The sequence below is a fragment of the Oncorhynchus mykiss genome, chromosome 22 (genome assembly GCF_013265735.2).
Source record: "Oncorhynchus mykiss isolate Arlee chromosome 22, USDA_OmykA_1.1, whole genome shotgun sequence".
NCBI lineage: Eukaryota > Metazoa > Chordata > Actinopteri > Salmoniformes > Salmonidae > Oncorhynchus > Oncorhynchus mykiss.
Genome location: NC_048586.1, coordinates 15,581,144 through 15,607,756, shown reverse-complemented (window position 1 = coordinate 15,607,756; position 26,613 = coordinate 15,581,144). Strand labels below are relative to the sequence as shown.

At 41.8% G+C, this 26,613-nt stretch overlaps 2 protein-coding genes across 3 annotated transcripts; one reads left to right on the top strand and one right to left on the bottom strand.

Annotated features, from left to right (window-relative positions):
- Nucleotides 1-490: 490 nt before the first annotated feature.
- abcb11a (ATP-binding cassette, sub-family B (MDR/TAP), member 11a) lies at nt 491-17,037 on the bottom strand. 2 transcript variants are annotated; one of them, XM_021579075.2, is made up of 28 exons: nt 16,949-17,037; nt 16,086-16,219; nt 15,929-15,941; nt 15,530-15,578; nt 15,168-15,409; nt 14,969-15,053; nt 14,716-14,849; nt 14,414-14,585; nt 14,097-14,221; nt 13,640-13,814; nt 13,425-13,538; nt 13,229-13,339; nt 13,020-13,145; nt 12,681-12,884; nt 12,396-12,566; nt 12,049-12,250; nt 11,877-11,949; nt 11,633-11,768; nt 11,345-11,509; nt 11,097-11,201; nt 10,660-10,821; nt 10,297-10,500; nt 6,737-6,978; nt 6,381-6,537; nt 6,071-6,268; nt 5,151-5,357; nt 4,812-4,958; nt 491-1,575 (listed from the first exon to the last, which is right to left on the bottom strand). In XM_021579075.2, the coding sequence occupies exons 1-28, from the start codon at nt 16,990-16,992 to the stop codon at nt 1,375-1,377; spliced, it is 4,098 nt and encodes a 1,365-aa protein (XP_021434750.2). In that variant the 5' UTR covers nt 16,993-17,037; the 3' UTR covers nt 491-1,374. The 2 variants fall into 2 exon arrangements, with proteins under 2 accessions (XP_021434750.2, XP_021434752.2); XM_021579077.2 differs by lacking the exon at nt 16,949-17,037 and adding an exon at nt 16,855-16,944.
- A 4,322-nt stretch (nt 17,038-21,359) lies between these two features.
- dhrs9 (dehydrogenase/reductase (SDR family) member 9) lies at nt 21,360-26,438 on the top strand. Its single transcript, XM_021579074.2, has 5 exons — nt 21,360-21,532; nt 22,778-23,092; nt 25,141-25,399; nt 25,587-25,750; nt 25,984-26,438. Exons 2-5 carry the CDS (start codon nt 22,780-22,782, stop codon nt 26,205-26,207), a joined length of 960 nt encoding a protein of 319 aa, XP_021434749.2. The 5' UTR covers nt 21,360-21,532; nt 22,778-22,779; the 3' UTR covers nt 26,208-26,438.
- Nucleotides 26,439-26,613: the final 175 nt, after the last annotated feature.

Here is a 26,613-nt window from a genome sequence, read left to right as displayed (position 1 = left end):
GGGAGTTTTTCCTAGCCACCGTGCTTCTACATCTGGATTGCTTGCTGTTTGGGGTTTTAGGCTGGGTTTCTGTATAAGCACTTTGTGACATCTGCTAATGTGAAAAGTGCTTTATAAATACATTTGATTGACTAATCTCTTGGCAATTGGAGTTTGTGGAGTACATTGTTTGTGAAAGATCCTGGTTCTACTTTAGGCCTACTTATACCAAACAGTATGTACAATGACCTGGTGGTTTGTGAAGGGCGCGTCAGCACTTAGTACACAATTGTGTTCGGCATTTCAAGACAGCAGATTAATGATAAACCACAGCTTCATCCAGAGGTCACATAATAAATATTTCAGTAGGAATTCAGACTCCAGAGAATTGTACCTTATACATACAATTCATCCTTCATGTATTCTGTTAGATATCCATCAAGTAGATGGTTCAATGTCTTTTTTTTTCATCAAGGAAAAGGACAGAAATAAATGAGATGCAACAAAGGGCAACAGAAAAAAACAATGCCGGACGTTATCCGTCGTTTATGGTTGCAGCACACCCTGTCAGCATTAGACTAGCACTTTCTCAAGGACGACACAAGTTACGTTACCCAGTGTACGTAGCTTTCCTTTCAAAGAACTGCATTTTTAAACTAATGTATCTGTATGAATTAAATAAAATTAACAATCCGTTCTGACATGGATTTTTTTAGTTGACAAAAGATCAAGCATCAAACACTAAAGGTTAATAAAATAAAATATATTTTTCTGTAAACAAATGAATGCAAATAAATATTTAAATCGGCGACAGATCATATGATTCATACCAATAATTGTAACCTTCTTGAGCAAAAACATACATTGGATTACAAAATACTTCAATTAATTACTTTAAAGGTTCCATCTGTTTTGCAAAAATAAAACCTAATTGATCTCTATGGCCATATACAATGAGTGTAAAAAACCTTATGCCCTTCCACCCTCTTAACGGCAGACATTCACAATCCATGTCTCAATTGTCTAAAGGCTTAAAAATCCTTCTTTAACCTGACTCTTCCCCTTCATCTACACTGATTGAAGTGGATTTAACAGGTGACATCAATAAAGGATTATAGCTTTCACCTGGATTCACCTGGTCAGTCTATGACATGGAAAGAGCAGGTGTTCCTAATGTTTGTACACTCAGTGTATAATATCATATAAAAAAAAACTCAAGAGACATTAAGTAAATAAATAGTATATCAAGCAAATATAGCCTTTCCCCCCCATGGACTTTTATGTTTTTTTCCATAGTTACTCTTTCAAAAATGTCACATTTATGCACTTTGGTTAGTGACAAACTCCATTTCCTCATAAAGCATCCCCTCTATAGAAAATGTGCATCTATCAGGTTTAGCTGATCGGAGCCCCTGTTGTGACTAGTTTGTAGTAGGCAGCCCTCTTAGCCATGAGCTCCTCATGTGTCCCCCTTTCTATGACAGCACCTTGGGACATGACGGCTATGATATCTGCCGTCTGGATGGTAGACAGTCTGTGGGCAATGACAATGCAGGTGCGTCCACGTCTGGCCTCATCCAAAGCCGCCTGCACTGTCTGTAGTTGGAAAACACAATGTTAAAAATAAGTTCAGTTGAGTGTGTTTGTTTTCATCATAAGGACATCCTACAGTGCCTTGCGAAAGTATTCAGCCCCCTTGAACTTTGCGACCTTTTGCCACATTTCAAGCTTCAAACATAAAGATATAAAACTGTATTTTTTTGTGAAGAATCAACAACAAGTGGGACACAATCATGAAGTGGAACGACATTTATTGGATATTTCAAACTTTTTTAACAAATCAAAAACTGAAAAATTGGGCGTGCAAAATTATTCAGCCCCCTTAAGTTAATACTTTTTAGCGCCACCTTTTGCTGCGATTACAGCTGTAAGTCGCTTGGGGTATGTCTCTATCAGTTTTGCACATCGAGAGACTGACATTTTTTCCCATTCCTCCTTGCAAAACAGCTCGAGCTCAGTGAGGTTGGATGGAGAGCATTTATGAACAGCAGTTTTCAGTTCTTTCCACAGATTCTCGATTGGATTCAGGTCTGGACTTTGACTTGGCCATTCTAACACCTGGATATGTTTATTTTTGAACCATTCCATTGTATATTTTGCTTTATGTTTTGGATCATTGTCTTGTTGGAAGACAAATCTCTGTCTCAGTCTCAGGTCTTTTGCAGACTCCATCAGGTTTTCTTCCAGAATGGTCCTGTATTTGGCTCCATCCATCTTCCCATCAATTTTAACCATCTTCCCTGTCCCTGCTGAAGAAAAGCAGGCCCAAACCATGATGCTGCCACCACCATGTTTGACAGTGGGGATGGTGTGTTCAGCTGTGTTGCTTTTACGCCAAACATAACGTTTTGCATTGTTGCCAAAAAGTTCAATTTTGGTTTCATCTGACCAGAGCACCTTCTTCCACATGTTTGGTGTGTCTCCCAGGTAGCTTGTGGCAAACTTTAAGCAACACTTTTTATGGATATCTTTAAGAAATGGCTTTCTTCTTGCCACTCTTCTTGCCACACCAGATTTGTGCAATATACGACTGATTGTTGTCCTATGGACAGAGTCTCCCACCTCAGCTGTAGATCTCTGCAGTTCATCCAGAGTGATCATGGGCCTCTTGGCTGCATCTCTGATCAGTCTTCTCCTTGTATGAGCTGAAAGTTTAGAGGGACGGCCAGGTCTTGGTAGATTTGCAGTGGTCTGATACTCCTTCTATTTCAACATTATCGCTTGCACAGTGCTCCTTGGGATGTTTAAAGCTTGGGAAATCTTTTTGTATCCAAATCCGGCTTGAAACTTCTTCACAACAGTATCTCGGACCTGCCTGGTGTGTTCCTTGTTCTTCATGATGCTCTCTGCGCTTTTAACGGACCTCTGAGACTATCACAGTGCAGGTGCATTTATACGGAGACTTGATTACACACAGGTGGATTGTATTTATCATAATTAGTCATTTAGGTCAACATTGGATCATTCAGAGATCCTCACTGAACTTCTGGAGAGAGTTTGCTGCACTGAAAGTAAAGGGGCTGAATAATTTTGCACACCCAATTTTTCAGTTTTTGATTTGTTAAAAAAGTTTGAAATATCCAATAAATGTCGTTCCACTTCATGATTGTGTCCCTCTTGTTGTTGATTCTTCACAAAAAAATACAGTTTTATATCTTTATGTTTGAAGCTTGAAATGTGGCAAAATGTCGTAAAGTTCAAGGGGGCCGAATACTTTCGCAAGGCACTGTATATTCTCTGATGTAATACAGTACATGGCATGCTAAGAAAATTGTTGCTGTGGATAGAGTGATTCATCTGATAGAAAGGATAATCAAGAGGTGATATATATATACTGAACAAAAGTAAAATTGCAACATGTAAAGTGTCTCATGAGCTGAAATAAAAGATCCCAGAAATCTTCCATATGCACAGAAAGTGTATTTCTCTCAAATTTTGTGCAAAAATTTGTGGACATCCCTTTTAGTGAGCATTTCTCCTTTGCCAAGATTATCCATCCATCCAGCTTACATGTGTGGCATATCAAGAAGCTGATTAAACAGCATGATCATTACACAGGTGCAGCTTATGCTGGGGACAATAAATGGCCACTCTAAAATGTGCAATTTTGTCACACAACACAATGCCACAGACATCTCAAGTTGAGGGAGCGTGCAATTGCCATACTGATTGCAGGAAGGTCCACCAGAGCTGTTGCCAGATAATTTAGTGTTAATTTCTCTACCATTGGCCTCCTCCAATGTTGTTTTAGAGAATTTGGCAGTACGTCCAACCGGCCTCACAACTGCAGACCACGTGTAACCACGCCAGCCCATGACCTCCAAATCCGGCTTCTTCACCTGCGGAATTGTCTGAGACCAGCCACCCGGGCAGCTGATGAAACAGTGGGTTTGCACAACCGAAGAATTTCTGCACAAACTGTCAGAAACCCAGAAGCTCGTCGTCCTCACCGGGGTCTTGACCTCACTGCATTTGGCATCGTAACCGACTTCAGTGGGCAAATGCTCACCTTCGAAGGCCACTAGAACGCTGGAGAAGTGTGCTCTTCACAGGTTAATCTCGGTTTCAACTGTACCGGGCAGATGGCAGACAGCGTGTATGGCGTTGTGGGCGGGCGGTTTGCTGATGTCAACGTTGTGAACATAGTGCCCCAAGGTGGCGGTGGGGTTATGGTATGGGCAGGCATAAGCTATGGACAACGAACACAATTGCATTTTATCGATGGAAATTTCAATGCACGAGATCCCATGACAATACCATGACGAGATCCTGAGACCCATTGTCGTGCCATCCATCTGCCGCCATTACCTTATGTTTCAGCATGATGCAAGGATCTGTACACAATTCCGACCTACCAGACATGTCACCCATTTAGCATGTTTGAGATAGTCTGGATTGATGTGTATGACAGCGTGCTCCAGTTCCTACCCATATCCAACAACTTCGCACAGCCATTGAAGACGAGTGGGAAAACATTCCACAATCAACAGCCTGATCAACTCTATGCGAAAGGAGATGTGTCACGCTGCATGAGGCAAATGGTTGTCACACCAGATACGGACTGGTTCTCATCCACCTTTTTTTTAGGTATATGTGACCAACAGATGCATATCTGTATTCCTAGTAATGTGAAATCCATACATTAGGGCCTAATGAATGTATTTAAATTGACTGATTTCTGTTTATGAACTGTAACTCAATAAAACCTTTGCAATCGTGGCATGTTGCGTTTATATTTTTGTTCAGTGTACATTGGTCTGGTCTATGGGTACCTTTTCACTCTCTGTGTCCAACGCAGAGGTGGCCTCATCCAGAAGCAGGATCTTAGGGTTCCTGACTATTGCCCGAGCGATGGCGATGCGTTGTTTTTGCCCTCTGGAGAGCTGGGAGCCCTGGGCGCCAACCGGAGTCTCATATTTCTGAGTCAAAGATAACACAGGAATGTCTAGTACACTACTTACAATATGAAGAGAACAGTACCAGAAGAAAATATCATGTTCCGCCACAATAACAGGTTTCATTTTTTGACATTCTTCACAGTATAAAGGGAAGTGGGATGGTATGACATAGAAGTATTACAAAGATAGTACAATTACAGTTCCTTTACTCACATCTGGCAGAGTCATCACAAAGTCATGGAGATAAGCTTTCTTTGCAGCATCAACAATCTCCTCCATGCTCATGCTCCTGGTGTTATCACCATACTGTATGTTTTCAGCAATACTGCAGTCAAACAGCACGGGCTCTTGGGAGACGATGCCAATCTGAGCCCTCAGGAAGGGCACGTTGACAGTGTGTGATGGACGGCCATCGATCAACTGAAATGGGAACAAGGAAGTGTTTATTTTAATTACAAAGAATAGTAACAGACTGTGGCAGGCAGTGTGGGAATACTTGATAAATTGTACCTGTGATTCCATCTACACTGAGTGTACAAAACATTAAGAACACCTGCTCTTTCCATGACATAGGCTGACCAGGTGAATCCAGGTGAAAGCTATGTCACTAAATTAAATCCACTTCAATCAGTGTAGATGAAGGGGAGGAGACAGGTTAAATAAGGATTTTTAAGCCTTGAGGCAATTGAGACATGGATTGTATATGTGTGCCATTCAGAGGGTGAATGTGCAAGACAAAAAATGTAAGTGCCTTTGAACGGGGTTTGGTAGTAGGTGCCAGGCGCACAGGTTCGTGTGAAGAACTGCAACGCTACTGGGTTTTCCACACTCAACAGTTTCCTGTGTGTATCAAGGTGTTCCTAATGTTTGGTAAACTCAGTGTACATGGCAGATAAGGTAAAGCACAGGAGGTTGGTGGAACCTTAATTGGGGTGGACGGGCTTGTGGTAACGGCTGGAGCGGAATTAGTGGAATGGTATCAAATATATCAAACACATGGTTTCCATTTGTAAAAAAAAATGTTTTTATGCCATTTCATTTGCTCCGCTCAAGCCATTGTTATGAGCCATCCTCCCATCAGCAGCCTCCACTGAGGTCATGGAAATGAAGTTGGGTCTGCTCTGGGGACTCACCACTCTGCCCTCATCTGGATCATAGAACCTCTCCAACAGCTGCACACTAGTGCTCTTCCCGCAGCCGCTACAGCCCACAAAGGCCAGGGTCTGGCCCGGTTTCACAGACACCAGTAGTCCATTTAGCACCTGGATGTCAGGCCGGGTTGGGTATGTAAACTTGCAGTTGATGAATTCTAACTCCCCTTTGAAATCATCCTGGAAAGAGGGCATTATTACACACCAACATGTTTGATGCCAATGTGAATAATGATCATTTTCCACTTGTACTGAAAATGTCTGATTGAATAAACAATCATGTTTTTCTCACCCATTTCTCCCCGTCTATCTGACTCATGCTGATTTTGGGGACTCGGTCCAACAGTTTAAAGAACTGGGCCGCTGCAATCTTGGCTTTGGCATAATCTGGGGTGAATGAGGAAGCTTTTCCCAGCGCCGTCCCACTGATCACAATGGCAGAGATCACTCTGGGGATATGCACAACACATTGGCATTTGCTTGACAACACAGTAAGCTTTTAGGACAGTTTACAGCTTAAATGGGTATGGTTTTGAAAATGTACAGTAAACATGATGATGACCTACATGCAATATTGTCATTCACAGGTTTTCTGAATGTCACTGGAAACACTACATGCACAACATTCAGAAAAACAAACAAATGTACCTGAAGACCACCAGGTAGTGTAATCTTTCAGAGCTGACCAGATAGCCTCCATATCTAAAGGAGGCGGCGTACGCCATAAAGATAACACACTGGGCAAAGGCAAAACAGATGCCGTAGATGTTTGCCTTCTTCTTGGCAGACTTATACGGAGCCTCCAGCTGCTGCTCATAGGTCTCCACAAATGTGCTCTCCTTGCACAGCCCTGCGATGGTCCTGATGTTGGCTAGAGCCTCGCTGGACACCTGTGTGAGAGAAGGCAGATTGTCAAGTCTCTAAATCACTATACAGTGAATAGCACTCTCTGGACCAGCGGCCTTGGACGAGGTCCGTTCATTTGACAGAAATGTTCTAACAACCCATTTAGGGACCATTATTGAATTATCTTTAACTCAAACCAAATGTGCCGAAAACAACAGTGAAATGCTTACTTACAAGCCCTTAACCAACAATGCAGTTTTAAGAAAAATAAGTGTTAAGTAAAATACAAAGAAAACATTTTTTCAAAAGTGACAAATAGTTAAAGAGCAGCAGTAAAATAACAATATCGAGGCTATATACATGGGGTACCAGTACAGAGTCAATGTCCGGGGGCACCGGTTAGTCGAGGTAATTCAGGCAATATGTACATGTAGATAGAGTTAAAGTGACTATGCATAGATAATAAACAGAGAGTAGCAGCAGCGTAAAAGGGGGGGGGGGGGGGTGCATATATTCTGGGTAGCCATTTGATTAGCTGCTCAGGAGTCTTATGGCTTGGGGGTAGAAGCTGTTAAGAATCCTTTTGGACCTAGACTTAGCGCGGTATTGATGGTACTGCTTGCCGTGCGGTAGCAGAGAAAACAGTCTATGACTTGGGCGACTGAAGTCTGCCAATTTTTAGTGCCTTCCTGTGACACCACCTGGTAGAGGTCCTGGATGGCAGGATGCTTGGCCCCAGTGATGTACTGGGCCATACTCGCACTACCCTTGCGGTCGGAGGCCGAGCAGTTGCCATACCATGCAGTGATGCAACCAGTCAGAATGCTCTTGATGGTGCAGCTGTAGAACCTTTTGAGGATCTGAGTACCCATGCTACATTTTTTCAGTTTCCTGAGGGGGAATAGGCTTTGTCATGCATTCTTCACGACTGTCTTGGTGTGTTTGGACCATGATCATTTGTTGGTGATGTGGACACCAAGGAACTTGATGCGCTCAACTTGCTCCACTACTGCCCCATCGATGAGAATGGGGGTATGCTCGGTCCTCCTTTTCCTGTAGTCCACAATCATCTCCTTTCTCTTGATCACGTTGAGGGAGAGGTTGTCCTGGCACCACACGGCCAGCTCTCTGACCTCCTCCCTATAGGCTGTCTCCTCATTGTCGGTGATCAGGCCTACCACTGTTGTGTCATCTGCAAACTTAATGATGGTATTGGAATCGTGCCTAGCCATGCAGTCATGAGTGAACAGGGAGTACAGGAGGGGACTGAGCACATATCCCTGAAGGGCCCCCGTTTTGAGGATCAGCGCGGCGGATGTGTTGTTACCTACCCTTACCACCTGGGAGTGGCCCATCAGAAATCCAGGAATCAGTTGCAGAGGGAGGTGTTTAGTCCCAGGGTCCTTAGCTTAGTGATGAGCTCTGAGGGCACTATGGTGTTGAACGATGAGCTGTCAATGAATAGAATTCTCACGTAGGTGTTCCTTTTGTCCATGTGGAAAAGGGAAGTGTGGAGTGCAATAGAGATTGCATCATCTGTAGATCTGTTTGGGCAGTATGCAAATTGGAGTGGGTCTAGGGTTTCTGGGATAATGGTGTTGAATAGCACTTCATGGATACAGACGTGTGTTACGGTTCGCTAGTCATTTAGGAAGGTTACCTTGGTGTTCTTGGACACAGGGACTATGGTGGTCTGCTTGAAACATGTTGGTTTTACAGACTCAAATTGAAAATTTGAAAATGTCATTGAAGACACTTGCCAGTAGACATCCTGGTAATCCATCTGGCCCTGCGGCCTTGTGAATATTGACCTGTTTCAAGGTCTTTCTTACATTGGCTACGGAGAGCGTGATCACACAGTTGTCCCGAACAGCTGATGCTCTCATGCATGTTTCAGTGTTACTTGCCTTGAAGAGAGCATATAGTTAATTTAGCTTGTCTGGTAGGCTTGTGTCACTGCATAGCTCGTGATTGTGCTTCTCTTTGTAGTCTGTAATAGTTTGCAAGCCCTGCCACATCAGACAAGCGTTGAGCCGGTGTAGTATAATTCAATCTTAGTCCTGTACTGACGCTTTGCCGGTTTGATGGTTCGTCACAGGGCATAGCGGGACCTCTTATAAGCTTCCCGAGTGGCTCAGTGGTCTAAGGCACTTTATCTCAGTGCTTGAGGCGGCACTACAGACACCCTGGTTCAAATCCAGGCTGTATCACAACTGGCCATGATTGGGAGTCCCATAGGGCAGCACACAATTGGCCCTGTGTCGTCCCGGTTTGGCTGTTGTAGACTGTCATTGTAAACAAGAATTTATTCTTAACTGACTTGCCTGGTTAAATATATATATTTTTTTTTCAGTCCCACTCTTTGAAAGCGGCAGCTCTACCCTTTAGCTCAGTGCGTATGTTGCCTGTAATCCATGGCTTCTGGTTTGGGTATGTACATACTGTCACGCCCTGATCTGTTTCACCTGTCCCTGTGGTTGTCTCCACCCCCTCCAGGTGTCGCTTATTTTCCCCAGTGTATTTATCCCTGTGTTTCCTGTCTCTCTGTGCCAGTTTGTCTTGTATTTTTGTCAAGTCAACCAGTGTTTTTCACCATACTCCTTTTGCTATTCTCTTTTTGATAGTCTTCCCGGTTTTGACCCCTGCCTGAGTCTGGACTACTTTCCTGTCTGCCTGATCATCCTGCCTGCCCTCTGACCTTGATTCTGCCAGCCCTTTGGTACCTTTGAACTCTGAACTGGTTTTGACCCTTTTTCCTGTCCACGACATTCTCTTGCCTTACCCTATTGGATTATTAAATATTGTAAGACTCCAACCATCTGCCTCCTGTGTCTGCATCTGGGTCTCGCCTTGTGTCATGATACATACAGTCACTGTGGGGACGGCGTCATTGATGCACTTATTGATGAAGCCAGTGACTGATGTGGTGTACTCCTCCTCAATGCCATCGGAAAAATCCCAGAACATATTCCAGTCCTGTAGCTTAGCATTTACTTCATCTGACCACTTTTTTATTGACCGAGTCACTGGTGCTTCCTGCTTTAGTTTTTGCTTGTAAACAGAAATATAATTATGGTTAGATTTGCCAAATGGAGGGCGAGGGAGAGCTTTGTACGCGTCTCTGTGTGTGGAGTAAAGGTGGTCTAGAGTTTTTTTTCCCCCTCTGATTGCACAGTTAACACACTGGTGGAAATTAGGTAAAATGGATTTTAGTTTCCCTGCATTAAAATCCCCGGCCACTAGGAGCGCCGCCTCTTGATGAGCATTTTCCTTTTTGCTAATGGCTGTATACAGCTCATTGAGTGCGGTTTTAGTGCCAGCATCGGTTTGTGGTGTTACCGATAATGGAGTGTTTAACTCACCTGTCCTGCTGCTTCCATTGCCTTCTTATCCTCATTTGCAAAACCTGTCAGCATTTTGGCTTGGAAGACCCCAGACAAGCCAATAAGTGGTAAAAAGCAAACCACTACCAAGCTTAACTTCCAGCTAAAGGAGAACGCAATGATGAAAGACGCTCCGATGTTGGTCAAGGAGTTCACAATCATCCCAATCTGCGATCCAGTTGCCTGCAGTGAAAATACTATTAATTCTCCAAGCTCATTTCATAAACAGAGATATATACAGTGTGGCACAAGGAAATATTTCAAAACTACCCCTTTGGATCATCTCATAATTTGTTAGAAATGGTTCTAATGGGTTCCACGGTATGTGTCCCTGACACTCACCCCCTGGACCATGGAGGCGTCGGTGGCCAGCCTGGTGGTGAGAGCTCCAGGGCTGTTCCTGGGGTCATCAAACCAGCCTACCTCCTGTTTCAACATGGCCTGGAAGCCCACCTTCCTTAGCCTGCGGGTCAGGAGCTCCCCAGACTTCCCAAATGCATAGCCCTTAAACAGAACAACAGTGTTCACACACATTACTAGGGCCAATCGTCTGAATCACAGGAGGCTGCTGAGGGGAGAATGGCTCATAAGAATGGCCGGAACGGAGCAAATGGAATGGCATCAAACACCTGGAAACCATGTATTTGACACCATTCCACTCATACCGCTCCGGGTCATTACCACAAGCCCGTTCTCCCCAATTAAGGTGCCACCAACCTCCTGTGGTCTGAATGTTAGCATCTTACTATGGAATGTAACAGCTTGATGTGCAGTACAACCTGTAAGAATTGAGAGAAGAAACTTGTAACCGCCACAGCGCAGAACAGGATACATATTCCATTGATCTGCGCTCTCTGTTCATCCAGGTCACGTATAGAGAACGTCTGCAAATCAAAACAGCGATATGGATGGAATGAAATGCATGTAATGGAACAGCAACACCTATAATTAATCACTACCAGCCCAGTTAATATGAAACTGCATTATAAACATAGGCTTGATATGTACATAATCCATAGCCTCTCACCCCAAGGATCTGGCTGAATAAGATAGCATAGATTGGATTGACGGAGCCGTTGATGGCAGCTCCTATAGATCCCAATAGCATGTAAGGCCACTCTGACTTGTTGTACTTCAGGATTCGAGCCACTGGTGCTGGCTCCACACGTTCCTCTGCTTCCTCCTTGGAATGCTGTGGGAATATACTGTATGAGGGACACTCATTTCTTCCAGAAATTAGAAGCAGGGGAAATTGAATAAAGTACATTAATACAAAACTGATAATACAAGGCTGCTTATAGAATGACCTCAATACCTTTGACCTTTGAGGTTCCATCTCGTTTTCCATTATGGCAAGGAATTTGTCTGATTTAATTCTGATACTGCCAGTTATGGCATCAGGGATGAGTTCGTTTGACAGCTGGGTGTGAGATCGCAGGCGAAGAGATTGCCTTTAGGAGAAAGAGTGAATTATAAAGGCTTTACACATTAGCTTTGCTGAATCATTGTTAATCATAAGCAGTGTCACAAGCCTGTTCTGACATGTCCTTTAGTTTTACCTCAACCCAGATTCGTAGCTTCCTCGACTGAAACTCTGAAGGATTTCTTCCTCAATGGTTTCATTGTCCGGATCTAAAATTGAAAATGAACATGGTATTTTTATCCATACAGACAGACTCTATCAAACGTGAACAATTAATCATTATGAATGGCTCTTTATGTCAGACCTACCTGTGTTTGTTTTGTCACTGGGCATGTCATTTCCTTGGTTCTGAAGGGTAACGAGAGTAAAGTAGACCCCCTTCTTTTCTAGAAGATCATTGTGTGTACCGCTTTCCACTGCCCTTCCGTGCTCAAAGCCAATAATGACATCAGCATTGCGGATAGTGGAGAGGCGGTGGGCGATGGTAATGGTTGTCCTGCCCATCCGAGCCTTCAATCACAAGACATGATCCGTTTTGTAGTTGAAGTAAACATTACAACATGGGTAGACCATGATTTAAAATTGGAACAAATATTCAAAGCACTGACTTTGTGGTGATATCATGATTGATCCATTTCGTCTAGGAGTCACCCACCTTGTCAAGCGCCTCTTGTACAATGGCCTCACTCTCGTTGTCCAGAGCCGAGGTAGCCATGTCCAGCAGCAGGATCCTGGGGTTGCGGATCAGAGCTCGGGCAATAGCGATCCTCTGCTTCTGTCCTCCACTCATCTGACCACCACCCTCACCCACAAGCGTGTCAAACCTCTGAATAACCACAGACAAACATTTTCTCATTTTGAAGTTTCAATTTGTTTCTTGTATGAGACAGTATCAGAGTGATACACCATATTTATTTGCTAAAGGTGTTGCCTGTGTTACCTGCGGGAGGTCCATGATGAAGTTATAGGCGTTAGCCTCCTTGGTGGCCTGGATGATGTCGTCCATGGTGACCCCGGGTCGCCCGTAGCGGATGTTGTCAGCGATAGTCGTGGCGAACAGCACCGGCTCCTGCTCTACTATACCAATCAAAGAGCGAAGCCACTGGATGTTCAGGCTGCGGATGTCATGGCCATCCAAAGTCAACTATAAATGAGAAGCATTATGTGCATCAAACACAATAACATCTTGTCCTGGGCTTTAGTCATGTGTCTTGTGTCCCAACCATATTGCTGTAATAATGTGATAGTAAACACAGGTGTATCTTCTGAGCCTTCTTACCATTCCTTCCTTGGGGTTGTAGAATCTCTGAAAGAGTTGAACTGTGGTGCTCTTCCCTGATCCGCTTGGCCCAACAAAAGCTGTGGTTTCTCCTGCTCTGATCAGCATGCTCAAAGAATCTAAAATCTAAGTAAACAGATGGTGGTTGTATATTGAGATATCTTTTGGGGATGATTTGAAGTTAAAGAAAGTGAGCGAAGAGTGTTTACCTTCACATCTGGCCTAGAGGGGTAGTTAAATGTGACGTTGTGGAATTCAATGTCACCTGTGACCTTGTCTAGTTTGTGGCCCTTCTCCGAGAAACAATCGATTTCTGGCTCCTGAAAGGGAACAGATTTTTAAAATACTTTATAACTGAAATGTAATTGTTCTTAGTTCATATATTTTCAAAAATTCTGGCCTTACTCGGTCAATGGTATCGAAGATGGTCTTGGCTGCAGCTCGACCTGAGGCGAAGGCTTCCAGGCATGGTGAGGCCTGACCCAGGTTCATAGCTGCCATGAGAACTCCAAAGAATACCTGGAGGCAAAAATACATAGACATCCGTACATTTTCACCACTCCTATTATTACGTATTGGATACATACGTATTTATTGTTTGATCATGTGAGTTGCCATACCTGGATGAGAGTACCAGGGGATAGCTCTTTGGTTTCGATGACCAGTTTTGAGCCATACCAGAATGCCAAAGCATAGCAGAGGAAGATGATACACCACAGGTATCCTTGAAACACTCCAATGATCGTCCCCTTTTTCACACCCCAGTTCTGAGCCTCAATAAGGTTTTTGTCATACCTGTTCAAATGTGAAATGCATATTTATAACACAAGTCAGCAGGGAAGGGAATGTTAATTTGACCAGTGTCTCACAGCAAGAAAATGATCCTGCGGCAACAGGAAATGTGAATTATTGTGTGCATTATAATTAATGGACATTTTTGTAAGGGTTGTTTTAAAGTGGAAGTTACTTTTTGAAACCTTCAATACACTACAAGTTTGCATTTCCTGCTGCGCAGCATATTTTCTGCAACAGGGTGATCAAATTAAGATCCTACATCTGTACAGTATTTCAAGTTACCTTTCAACCTCCTTGTCCTCCCCTCCAAAGGCTGCCACTGTTCTGATGGATGACAGTACCTCATCAGCTACTGACCCTGCCTTGGCATAAGCCTGGAGCTCCCGACCTGTCAGTCTGGCAACAGCCTGAGGAGTGAATGAGTGGAGATGAGAGACTGGTTTGTCTGGTTTATCTATAGTACCTTTCACACATCACAACATCACAGAGAATACAGAGGTGGTGTGAGACTTCACTAACAGACTCAGAGGCTGTTACAACAGAATGAGTGATCACCATCAAATAAAGTGATTTAATACATTGACTTCAACCCATCTCACCATGGCCATTAGTCCAGCAGCAAGTCCTATTAGTGGGCTTACTGCGATGACCACCAGGGTCAACTTCCATCCTCCAATGAACCCCACCATGAAGCCGAAGATGAAAGTGGAGATCCTCTCAATGAAGATAGACACCTGGTCAGCTATCGCATTGTTGATCTTGTTGATGTCGCTGAGGTGAGAGAACAAGTTCAATCACACAATTGTTGTGGTGTAAGGGTTATTTATAGAAACATCTTCCAAACATGCCCTCAATCATTCACAAATCTCTGTAGAAAATAATCCATGGGTTTCGGTCTTACTCTGATATCCTGGTGTTTAATTCTCCCACTGAATTGCAGTCAAACCAGCCAATCTCCATTCGCATCACCTTCCTAAAGTAAGTCTTCCTGATTCTCTGGATCTGTCTGGCAGCAGCAGACACCCAGAGGGCAATCTACACAGAGCAGGATTGAATGCATGTTTAGAAATACCGGTTATAGATTAAGAAGGTTAAGAAGGATGCAAGACTCAATGGAGAGAAAGCACTTTGAGCAGGAAGTTTAACCCACTTACTTGGAAATAACTAACAATCAAGACTCCTAATCCAATACCAACATAGTAATATGCAAACATGGTCATCTGTGCTTCAATATCCACCCTGTAAAAAAAATGGATGCTTAGCTATAGCATGGACAGTAATGTGAATAGATCAACATAGAAAACCTTGACGCATGAGTCAAATATAGTCCACAATAGAAAAGTGTCAACTCACCCACAGAAGACCGTTGTGTTCTCTGCTATTTCAAATATGGAGCCATTGATCCAGGTGATGGTGTTGTTAATGCAGGTTTTGTTGGGGTCTGCCAGTTCTTGGACCTCTAGCTCGTATGCCACAAAGGTGTTCGTCATCATGCCATACACCAAGAGCATGAGAGGGGAGGCTGCCCCGTGGACTAGTGCACATAAGCCCCCCACTACCATCATCAGTGTGTCCTTCCATGTTGCAAATCGAAACTGGATCAAATAGATAGGTTACATCCTTTTTTTTCCAATAAAAGGAAATATAATATTGTGCAATCATAGCAAAAACAGTCATTATTAATCATAATTCATAATATCTTAAAAAATAAATACCAGTTGAAAGAATCCAACATCCAAGAGCTTTTCTTTTTTCTTTCCATCTCTGCAATCAAAATAATCAAATGAGAAAAGCTGTTGCATGGTAATGATCAAAGTTGATCTGATACTTTCATGACGATAGAAGTGTATGATAGATATTATGCTATGAAGAACCCAGTTACAATTGGAAGGGTTTTGTGAAAAGTACCCGTATAGGAAAAAAGTGTTGAAGAGAATAAACAAGATGTGGTCAAATTTAATTGGTGAGATTCATTCAACTGTGAATGAGGGCAATAATGCAAGGAATGGAATGTAGTTTACTTGAGTAGGAATCAAATGTTGTTATTTGGAAAGTAAATAATAAGAAAAAAGAAGCTACTGTGATTTAAATTCCAATCAAAAACAGACACTTACCCTTTTTCATTCTCTGTTCAAAAAGAAAGGTCAAAGTTCAATTGAAACTTGAAGAAGAGATCTACAATATGATGTCAATTCTTACTGGGGCATAATCATGTTAATCATGTTAACATTATGGTATTTGTGGTATAACAGGAAGACATGGGACACTTACCTTCTTCTTCTCTGTCTGGTTTTGTACGGCAATATTCTCTGTCTGTGTCCTCCTGTAGAGAAGTGACCTTTTTCAAGTAAATAGGATCCTTCATTTTTGTAGCTTTAACTCTGACAGGCACGTCCTCGCTGGGTCTAATGGGAGAGAAGGGTCATTTTATCTCACAGTCTTCTTCACGAACATCCGCAAAAATACATTCACAGTCTGGAGTGAACTGTCTGTACTGCCATCCAAATGTAACTTCTATGGTAACACATTTTGTGGGATAACATTTTCTAACAAAAAAATCTTAACATCTCTGGAATTCAATGTTGTGTTGTCTATTTGTCATGACTATAGACGGTACAATACTGGGACTTTTGGACTATGAAGGACTTGATGACAAGTAGTCGTATCCTTGACAACACCATTAGAGCCGTATAATAAGTCCTCTGTTACATAATATGGACAAAACATTTGATCATTGAAAGTCATATTATTGAATAGAAAAACCATAGAATGAATGAGATCTCTGTAAGAAAAAACATTGTTTAAAAGGACGAATTCTGAAATGTTAAAAAATATATATATATATAAACATGTAAATTACAGTACATGGATGGAAAAACAAACACACACATAAAATATCAGTTTAGAGAGTTACTAACAAGTTCAACACATGCATGACTCATTTCTTATCAGAAAAAATAGCATTATTACCATAATACACAAGAAAATGCAAACAAAATAATATGTAGAACATAGATATGGAAATATCCAACATATCTACCATGAAGATCCACTTCAGCTACGCAGAATAATAATTTCTCATATATGCTTTCCTCCCTATCTTACTATAGAATGAAGAGCAAACTATAGCATACCTGTTTTGTCTTCCTGTCAAGGACTCCTCTGATATCCTAGCCATTTGGTCACTACCAACAATAAAGAATCCCTCCTACGAGAGGAAATTCCTATCTTTTTCTCAGTCTACGCCTTTCCCACTATCTCCCCTTCCATTAGACTGATAAGAGTTCAATCAGCATTATGTCTCTAACTAAGGAGCTTTTGTGAGGCAAAGGTACATTCATCCAATCAATAAGTTAATGCGTTTAACCATGCATTGATTAATATGCGCATTACTCCACACCTGTCTGACAATTTGTTCTCTTAGAAAGATTCAGGTGTGCAGTATGTGCTGTATTTTTATAAATACATTTAAATAAACTTGAATACTGAAGTACATGGTTTGCATCAAATTCACCAAATATCTGAAGTACATGTTTAAATATGCCTCTTGAATAATAAGGAAGGAATGTTCAATGAGATGGAAAAGATGAATGCAGTAAACGTAAATTATATCAAGATTATTTCTATGTAAGTCAACAGTTGGATTGTTGAAAGAACTTATGTTCCAGTGATAGGTGTGGATCACCTGGATGTCAACAGCAGAACGTCGTAAAATGATTGTACTGACTGACCTAAGGTCGTTAGTCTGTACAGCTAATTCCCCCAGAGCCACCATGATAACATTCATTAATAGCAGAATCACACCATAGAATCACACCATGGATAGTAAAATGAGTGTAATGACCTATTGGCCATAGGTCTCTAGAGCTGATTCACACAGAGAATATATAGTGCAACATCCATCAATCAGAGATACAGTGGGGAGAACAAGTATTTGATACATTGCCGATTTTTCAGGTTTTCCTACTTACAAAGCATGTAGAGGTCTGTAATTTTTATCATAGGTACACTTCAACTGTGAGAGACAGAATCTAAAACAAAAATCCAGAAAATCACATTATATGATTTTTAAGTCATTTATTTGCATTTTATTGCATGACATAAGTATTTGATACATCAGAAAAGCAGAACTTAATATTTGGTACAGAAACATTTGTTTGCAATTACAGAGATTATACGTTCCCTGTAGTTCTTGACCAGGTTTGTAGTTCTTGTAGTTATTGACCACTCCTCCATACAGACCTTCTCCAGATCCTTCAAGTTTCGGGGTTGTCGCTGGGCAATACGGACTTTCAGCTCCCTCCAAAGATTTTCTATTGGGTTCAGGTCTGGAGACTGGCTAGGCCACTCCAGGACCTTGAGATGCTTCTTACGGAGCCACTCCTTAGTTGCCCTGGCTGTGTGTTTCGGGTCGTTGTCATGCTGGAAGACCCAGCCACGACCCATCTTCAATGCTCTTACTGAGGGAAGGAGGTTGTTGGCCAAGATCTCGCGATACATCCATCCTCCCCTCAATACGGTGCAGTCGTCCCTTTGCAGAAAAGCATCCCCAAAAATGATGTTTCCACCTCCATGCTTCACAGTTGGGATGGTGTTCTTGGGGTTGTACTCATCCTTCTTCTTCCTCCAAACACGGCGAGTGGAGTTTTGACCAAAAAGCTGTATTTTTGTCTCATCAGACTCCCATTCCTCCTCTGGATCATCCAGATGGTCATTGGCAAACTTCAGACGGGCTGGCTTGAGCTGGGGGACCTTGCTTGCGCTGCAGGATTTTAATCCATGACGGCGTAGTGTGTTACTAATGGTTTTCTTTGAGACTGTGGTCCCAGCTCTCTTCAGTTCATTGACCAGGTCCTGCCGTGGAGTTCTGGGCTGATTCCTCACCTTCGTCATGATCATTGATGCCCCACGAGTTGAGATCTTGCATGGAGCCCCAGGCCGAGGGTGATGCACCGTCATCTTCTTTTGTTTATTTATTTTTTAATTTGACCCCTTTTTCTCCCCAATTTCATGGTATCCAATTGTTGTAGTAGCTACTATCTTGTCTCATCGCTACAACTCCCGTACGGGCTCAGGAGAAACGAAGGTTGAAAGTCATGCGTCCTCCGATACACAACCCAAGCCGCACTGCTTCTTAACACAGCGCACATCCAACCCGGAAGCCAGCCGCACCAATGCGCCGGAGGAAACACCGGGCACCTGGCCACCTTGGTTAGCGTACACTGCGCCCAGCCCGCCACAGGTGTCGCTGGTGCGCGATGAGACAACCCTACCGACCAAGCTAGGCCAATTGTGCGTCGCCCCACGTCCGGTCGCGGTCGGTTACGACAGATCCTGGGCGCGAACCCAGGGACTCTGATGGTACAGCGCCCTTAACCACTGCGCCACCCGGGAGGCCCACTTCTTCCATTTTCTAATAATTGCGCCAACAGTTGTTGCCTTCACACCAAGCTGCTTGCCTATTGTCCTGTAGCCCATCCCAGCCTTGAGCAGGTATACAATTTTATCCCTGATGTCCTTACACAGCTCTCTGGTCTTGGCCATTGTGGAGAGGTTGGAGTCTGTTTGATTGAGTGTGTGGACAGGTGTCTTTTATACAGATTTGTAAGTAGGAAAACCTGCAAAATTGGCAGTGTATCAAATACTTGTTCTCCCCACTGTACATAGATACAATCAGAGATACATAACTCCCCAACCTTGGACCAAATTAGGCTAATGTTAGATGAATTTAGTTCTTATGTGTTCATTAACCAATTCAATTAAAACACTCTGTCCGTTTCTAAGAATTTGTAAGGTTCTTGTTTGCATAAAATGAACAGAGACCAGCCACCAAAATTAGCCAATAGCGTTTATTCTCGAGAGCGCTGGTCATAATACCATGTACATACAATGGCAATATAGTTCACAAGCCTTCTCACATTGTCTGCCACCTGTTAAACAATCTACTACAAGCCCAAGGTCTCTCCACTCCCTGGGTGGGGACAGAATGTCCTGTAAGGAACACAGTATTCCAGCCGGTCCAACGATAGCTCCATTAGTTTCTAACAAGGAACAGAAAGTCCTTGTTCTAACTCTTGACTAAAACTACTAGTTATAGTTCTACGTTAAATGTATACATCATTTAGTCATTATTCATAAAAATCCCATAACAGCTAATGAGTGTCAGATCATAGTGTGAATGCATGGAGTTCACTTCTTAGTAAAAGGGCTCGTGAGCACCAACATGTGAAGTTCATATGAGCATGTCAAATTGGGTGCCAAATGAAAGCCAAGAGTTTATATTTTTGCGAAATTAAGCCATATATGCATTTTTCAACCAGTTTCCATCCTAATAATTAGGAATAAGCAAAGGCTTTGATTTCTGGTCAAACAGATGGAAAAGTTTTTTTTAGAAAACATCTAGCAGAAAAGGTCTTAAAGGTATTAGAAATAAATCAAAACACAATAATGTTGAAGTAAATACCCCTGCCAACTAATATCAACTCTTATATTTAGTTCTGGAGGAATGTTTCTGCTTCCTTTTAGTTTAAGAAACATTGCCTTGTGAGTTGAGATTCTGTGTTTTTTTCACATGTTCAGTGAAAAATTGTTAAAAGTAGTCCTTGTGCATAGAGTTATATGGTTTGTTAAACTTTAAAATCAATGGTTTTTGTTTGGCATTCATTTTAAGTGTCAGCGCAATTCCGTTTCCGTGGAATTGCCCATGTGTCAATAGTTGAATGCCATAGGATATGCCATAGGGGTTGGCGATAAGACCAGGACTAGGCTAAGGGGTGATTTTTAGATTCTAATATTAAAAATGAGAAGATCGCTTTGAATCTAAACATTGTCAATAAAGGTGGTAACTTGGAGCATATTCAGTTAATGGGCCTTTTTGTTATTTTCAAGTATACTTCATTAGCCCAACAACTACGTTTTTAAGGATGTGCCTATGACCACAAACCTTTCAACAGGCAAGAGTACACTCATCATTTCTTTGTTATAAATGATCCTAATATCTGACCAAACTCAGGTCTTTACAAAAGTCTGAATGGTTTGAGGTCAATAGCCGCGATGGCAGCTGTCAGGATAGACAGGAATTTGTATTGCTTTAGAGACGGTTATTAATTACCATCTGTAACTGATGATGAGTCATATCAAGTGGGATCTTGAGAGGGTTTGTTTGAGATGGCCTGTAATAAAACAGGACTGGTCATTGTGAGTCATTCCACTGGGTGTCTCACAATGTAGCTAGAGTGACGACCCTGAATGAATAAGGGTAGTGTTGCAAGATAGATCTATGATAACCATAAGCTATCATTATAGACAGATACCATCATGAAAACATCCTATACCAGCATACCCACCACACCTGAATGGTAGGCCAGTAGACTTGGTGCAGTAGGTGAACATTTCAACACTGTCATGTTTACACTTCATTAGTGTTTACATATATATTTCACTCATCCACATAAATAGGTTGCAAATCGAACATTTGAAATTAACGACTGGTTTTCAGCTGTGGTTGAAGAGTAGTTACAGCTTTTATAACGTCCAGCAGATGGAGTACGTCGACCGTCCATAAAAAATGTGTTAAATAAAGTTTCTTCACACACCGGAAGGTGAAGAACACAGAGAAAAATACAACTATTTTAGGACAAGGAATACAGTCACTGATGTTACACTATTACCAGCCACTCAACAAGCGTACTTGGGGGAGCACAATTCTGTCGCCTGGGGTAAGTTTCCAGTGTTTCTTTGCCATGTCTGAGAAAGGATATTAATCAAGCAGTTCAGTTTTTGATGAACATTAAATGTTAGGACAAACGTTAGTCGAGCTGATAAAGTTGCAGTTCGCTGAACAAGTGATTCGTGTTTATCATTTTTCTAAGAATGGGCTAACTGCCTAGACGTGGTTATTGAAAAATGTGCTGAAATCTAACGAGGTGATTTTAAAAAAAAAAAGTCATTATTTTTTAAAATTATTTTTGGTCTTGGCGTCTGAATCTCATTAATGTTCATATTTTATGCGTAGGTGTTGGAGGTAATTGCTGTCATGTGAGGCGCAAAGTTTTTATATATATATATATATATAATTTTTTTAAAATTTTTTTTTAATGTTGTTCTTGTATGCAACAGGGGCTAGTAATGTAGATGTGGTATGAAGATTTCAGCCATTTGTCCGAATAATTATTGCTCAATATAAACTATCAGATAACCCATAGTGGTCAAAGATCATTCATGGTTAAAATGGTAAACAGGAGATCTTATCATTCGGTTAGATGTTATGTAGACAGTTTATGGTTTTGTTGATCCAGGGAATAGGGCAGGCTAATCAGTTTGGAGGTATAATACTTTGTGATAATGCATCATCTTTTGTAGCCAAGTTGATTTACCCAATCAAGTTTCCTCTAATTCCATGCCTCACTTCATGTTCAACTGGCCATGTCATCAGACTGTCTACTATATATTTCACTTGGAAATATTCTGTAATTACTGTAGGCAAGTTGTCCTGGGCACATTCTTGTTTTTTCCAAGCACTACACAGCTGATTCAAATGATCAAACTATCATCAAGCTTCAATGATTTGAGTCAGGTGTGTAGTGCAAAGTCAAAAACAAAATTGTTACTCATTTGCATCCCAGGGAACAGGATTAAGAAACACTGCTCTAGCTGTAGGATAGTCACTAAGCAGAACTTTCAGTTGCACACCGGAGAAATGTAAATAGACCTTTGCTTCTAAAATCAAATTTAAAATCTATGGAAATATATGGTTTGCAAAATAGTATCCTACAAGATTCTGCCGTTTTTGCCATTGGAATGATTGCATTGATTTTTCTACTGGTTTGTGCTCCTTGGTAAAATAGAAGATACTATGATATGCCCCCAATGAACCTTCAATTACATATGTTTGCAAAGAGAAAATGTTTATTTTTAATATGATAAAATATTATGTTTATCTGAATGAACCTCTTTCCTCTCAGAAATGTTCCTGTACATTATTGGACTGGTGGCTTTTTGGTTTGTGTTCCGCTGGTACAGGGAACTCGCAAGAGTACCCAATAAAGGAGAGAAATATGTCTACATCACTGGCTGTGACTCTGGGTTCGGGAACCTTCTGGCCAGACACCTGGACAAGCTGGGCTTCTGTGTGATCGCAGCCTGCTACACTGAGAAGGGGGAGGATGAGCTGAAGAAGGTCTCTTCTGAACGATTGAATACAGTCCACCTGGATGTCATCAGCACTGACAGTGTCAACAAAGCAACAGCATTCATCAAAACCTTGGTTGGGGAGAAGGGTGTGTGTCTTTTGAAGTCCAATTTAGCCAAATGTTGCAACTTTTGTAATACTTGGATATTTTGGTATTCAAAATATCCAAGTATCTAGACTGACTGTCGGTCTACTCAATAATTATAATTACTATGCGTCAGATTAAACTGTTGCTATGGAATTTCTAACCACAAACATCCTAAAGGTCCAATGCCGCTGTTATCTCTATCAAATACTTTCTGGGTAAGAATTAAGTACCTTACTCAAATAGTCAAAAAGAAACAACTTGCTTCTTAGCAAAGAGCAATTTCTCAAGCAAGATTTTTGCCAGGACTGTCTGGGAGTGGTCTGAGTGGGGAGAACTGAAAACTAGCTGTTATTGGTAGACTGGTTTGGATGTCACCGGACAGGCCAAAAATGCAATCCCACTAAAACAGTATGACATTTCTTGCAATCTTTTCAAACAGCTCTTACACTAAAAGGGCATTATCATAATGTTTACAATTTCACAGTATTATTCCAACCTCAGTGTGGAAAAATATACAGTTGAAGTCGGATGTTTGCATGCACCTTAGCCAAATACATTTAAACTCAGTTTTTCACAATTCCTGACATTTAATCGTAGTAAAAAATCCCTGTTTTAGGTCAATTAGGATCACCACTTTATTTTACGGATGTGAATTGTCAGAATAATTGTAGAGCATTATATATTTCAGCTTTGATTTTTTTCATCACATTCCCAGTGGGTTAGAAGTTTACATACACTCAATTAGTATTTGGTAGCATTGTCTTGAAATTGTTTATCTCGGGTCAAATGTTTCGGGTAGCCTTCCACAAGCTTCCCACAATAAGTTGGGTGAATTTTGGCCCATTCCTCCTGACAGAGCTGGTGTAACTGAGTCAGGTTTATAGGCCTCCTTGCTCACACATACTTTTTGTTCTGCCCACAAATCTTCTATAGGATTGAGGTCAGGGTTTTGTGATGGCCACTCCAATCCCTTGACTTTGTTGTCCTTAAGCCATTTTGCCACAACGTTGGAAGTATGCTTGGGGTCATTGTGCATTTAGAAGACCCATTTGCGACCAAGCTTTAACTTCCTGGCTGATGTCTTGAGATGTTGCTTCAATATGTCCACATAATTTGAATTCCTCATGATGCCATCTATTTTGTGAAGTGCACCTGTCCCTCCTGCAGCAAAGCACCCCCACAACATGATGCTGCCACCCCTGTGCTTCACGGTTGGGATGGTGTTCTTCGGCTTGCAAGCCTCCCCCTTTTTCCTCCAAACATAATGATGGTCATTATGGCCAAACAGTTCTATTTTTGTTTCATCAGACCAGAGGGCATTTCTCCAAAAAGTACGATCTTTGTCCCCATGTGCAGTTGCAAACCGTAGTCTGGCATTTTTATGGTGGTTTGGGAGCAGTGGCTTCTTCCTTGCTGAGCGGCCTTTCAGGTTATGTCGATATAGGACTCGTTTTACTGTGGATATAGATACTTTTATACCTGTTTCCTCCAGCATCTTCACAAGGTCCTTTGCTGTTGTTCTGGGATTGATTTGCACTTTTCACACCTAAGTACGTTCATCAATAGGAGACAACGCGTCTCCTTCCTGAGCGGTATGATGGCTGCGTGGTCCCATGGTGTTTATACTTGCGTACTATGGTTAGTACAGATGAAAATGGTACCTTCAGGCGTTTGGGAATTGCTCCCAAGGATGAACCAGACTTGTGGAGGTCTACAAAAAATAAAGGTCCTGGCTGATTTCTTTTGATTTTCCAAGACATTTGTGGAGTGGTTGAAAAAATAGTTTTAATGACTCCAACCTAAGTGTATGTAAACTTCTGACTTCAACTGTACATATAAAACACAGTAAAAATGAGGTGTTTGACTGCACTGGGCCTTTTAAGTTAACATTTCTCACTGTAAGATACCTCAACTGGCATGTAAGCACTTGTTGACATTTGGATGAAAACATTCCATGCCTACATCCTTCATTGTGACTACAGCCTGTGTCCTGCTGTGTGTGTGATTTTGTTTGTACAATATGGTCTGCCTTAATATTTTTTTTTCAGGTCTGTGGGCTGTGGTGAACAATGCTGGAGTCTCTGTACCATCAGGTCCCTGTGACTGGATGACCGTTGACGACTACAAGTCCATGTTGGATGTTAACCTTATTGGAGTCATTGGTGTGACTCTGAGTGTCCTGCCCCTCATCAAGAAGGCCAGGGGCAGGGTGGTGAATGTGGCCAGCGTGTTTGGGAGGATAAGCGCCTTTGGGGGTCCCTACTGTGTGTCAAAATATGGAGTGGAGGCTTTCAATGACAGTCTACGGTGCGAGGCCTGGCCTTTTGTCTAAGAATATACTGTATTGGGTTTATTTGAATGAGTTTGAGAATTGTAGCAAACTAAATAGTGATGCTCAGAGCATTATTCTCTATGGCTCTGAGTTTATATGGATACTGTATTGCAGACATGTTTTAATGTTTGTTGTGGCACATTTTCTGTTTTTGAATTCCAGGATGAACATGTCAGCGTTTGGAGTTAAAGTCCTGTGTCTTGAACCAGGATTTTTCAAAACAAGTGTGACTGATCTAAATCTCCTGAGAAAGAATGTAAAGACATTGTGGGATAATCTGTCTGAAGAAATCAAAGATCAATATGGACATGATTACCCAGAGAGAGGTACTGTAAAAAATATATTGTTTAATTTTTTTTTTGAAACAAATAAATATACACATGAACCTGTGCATGCTGCTGTAGTGTGATTGATGCAAATAGGTTCACCAAAACCTGTGTGACAGAATGACAAGCACTCCAAGAACGGGCTGACAGGGATTGCCCAGGGCAAATGAACTGGGCAAGTTAAGTCTGCCTTTGACGTCAGCTTGTTAATGGAGGTAATACCCTTCTTCCAGCAAATGTGACATTGGAGAAGAATGTTGCGACGTTGCTGGATGGGGACCTGATGAAGGTTGTGAGCTGCATGGAGCACGCCATCTCTGCTCTCCACCCTCGTACCCGCTACTCACCTGGCTGGGATGCCAAGTTCTTATGGTTGCCAATGTCCTACCTGCCAACTTGGATCGCTGACAAAATGCTCTTAAAAGATATGGCCAAACCAACAGGATCTATTCTTTAATGTTAATGGTTGTCTGACCAAAAGTAAGAACAAGTCTTTATTTACACCCACGGGACAGCAAGAAAAATGCCATTTTTTTTTTTCCAATGAGAAAAAAGTATTGTCATTGATTCAACCAATTGAATGAAAAATGAACAAACTTAAACAGAGTTGGGATTTGCGTTTTGTCTAATCACATTTTGTATATGTATGGTGTTTCACTGGTCTGATAATAAAATTGAATGGAAAGAGTTTGTGGTTTAGAGGATGTTTTCATTGTGTCCACTTGATACATACAGTAAATGATATTCTGTCTCTAGACCATAAATCCAAACTCTAGTCTAGATCTACTCGGGCTGGGTTTCTGTATAAGGGCTTTGTGACATCTGCTGATGTAAATATGTATAAATACATTTGATTAGCTTAT

Coding starts and splice junctions, on each gene's coding strand:
- abcb11a (XM_021579075.2), bottom strand. CDS start 16,992: ATGGCTAGGATATCAGAGGAGTCCTTGACAGGAAGACAAAACAG. Junction 13,539..13,639: donor CCCCTGGTACTCTCATCCAG/GTATGGCAACTC, acceptor TTTTGCCTCCAG/GTATTCTTTGGAGTTCTCAT. Junction 13,340..13,424: donor TCTTCGATACCATTGACCGA/GTAAGGCCAGAA, acceptor GTTCCCTTTCAG/GAGCCAGAAATCGATTGTTT.
- dhrs9 (XM_021579074.2), top strand. CDS start 22,780: ATGTTCCTGTACATTATTGGACTGGTGGCTTTTTGGTTTGTGTTCCGC. Junction 25,400..25,586: donor GCTTTCAATGACAGTCTACG/GTGCGAGGCCTG, acceptor TTTGAATTCCAG/GATGAACATGTCAGCGTTTG. Junction 25,751..25,983: donor ACATGATTACCCAGAGAGAG/GTACTGTAAAAA, acceptor CCCTTCTTCCAG/CAAATGTGACATTGGAGAAG.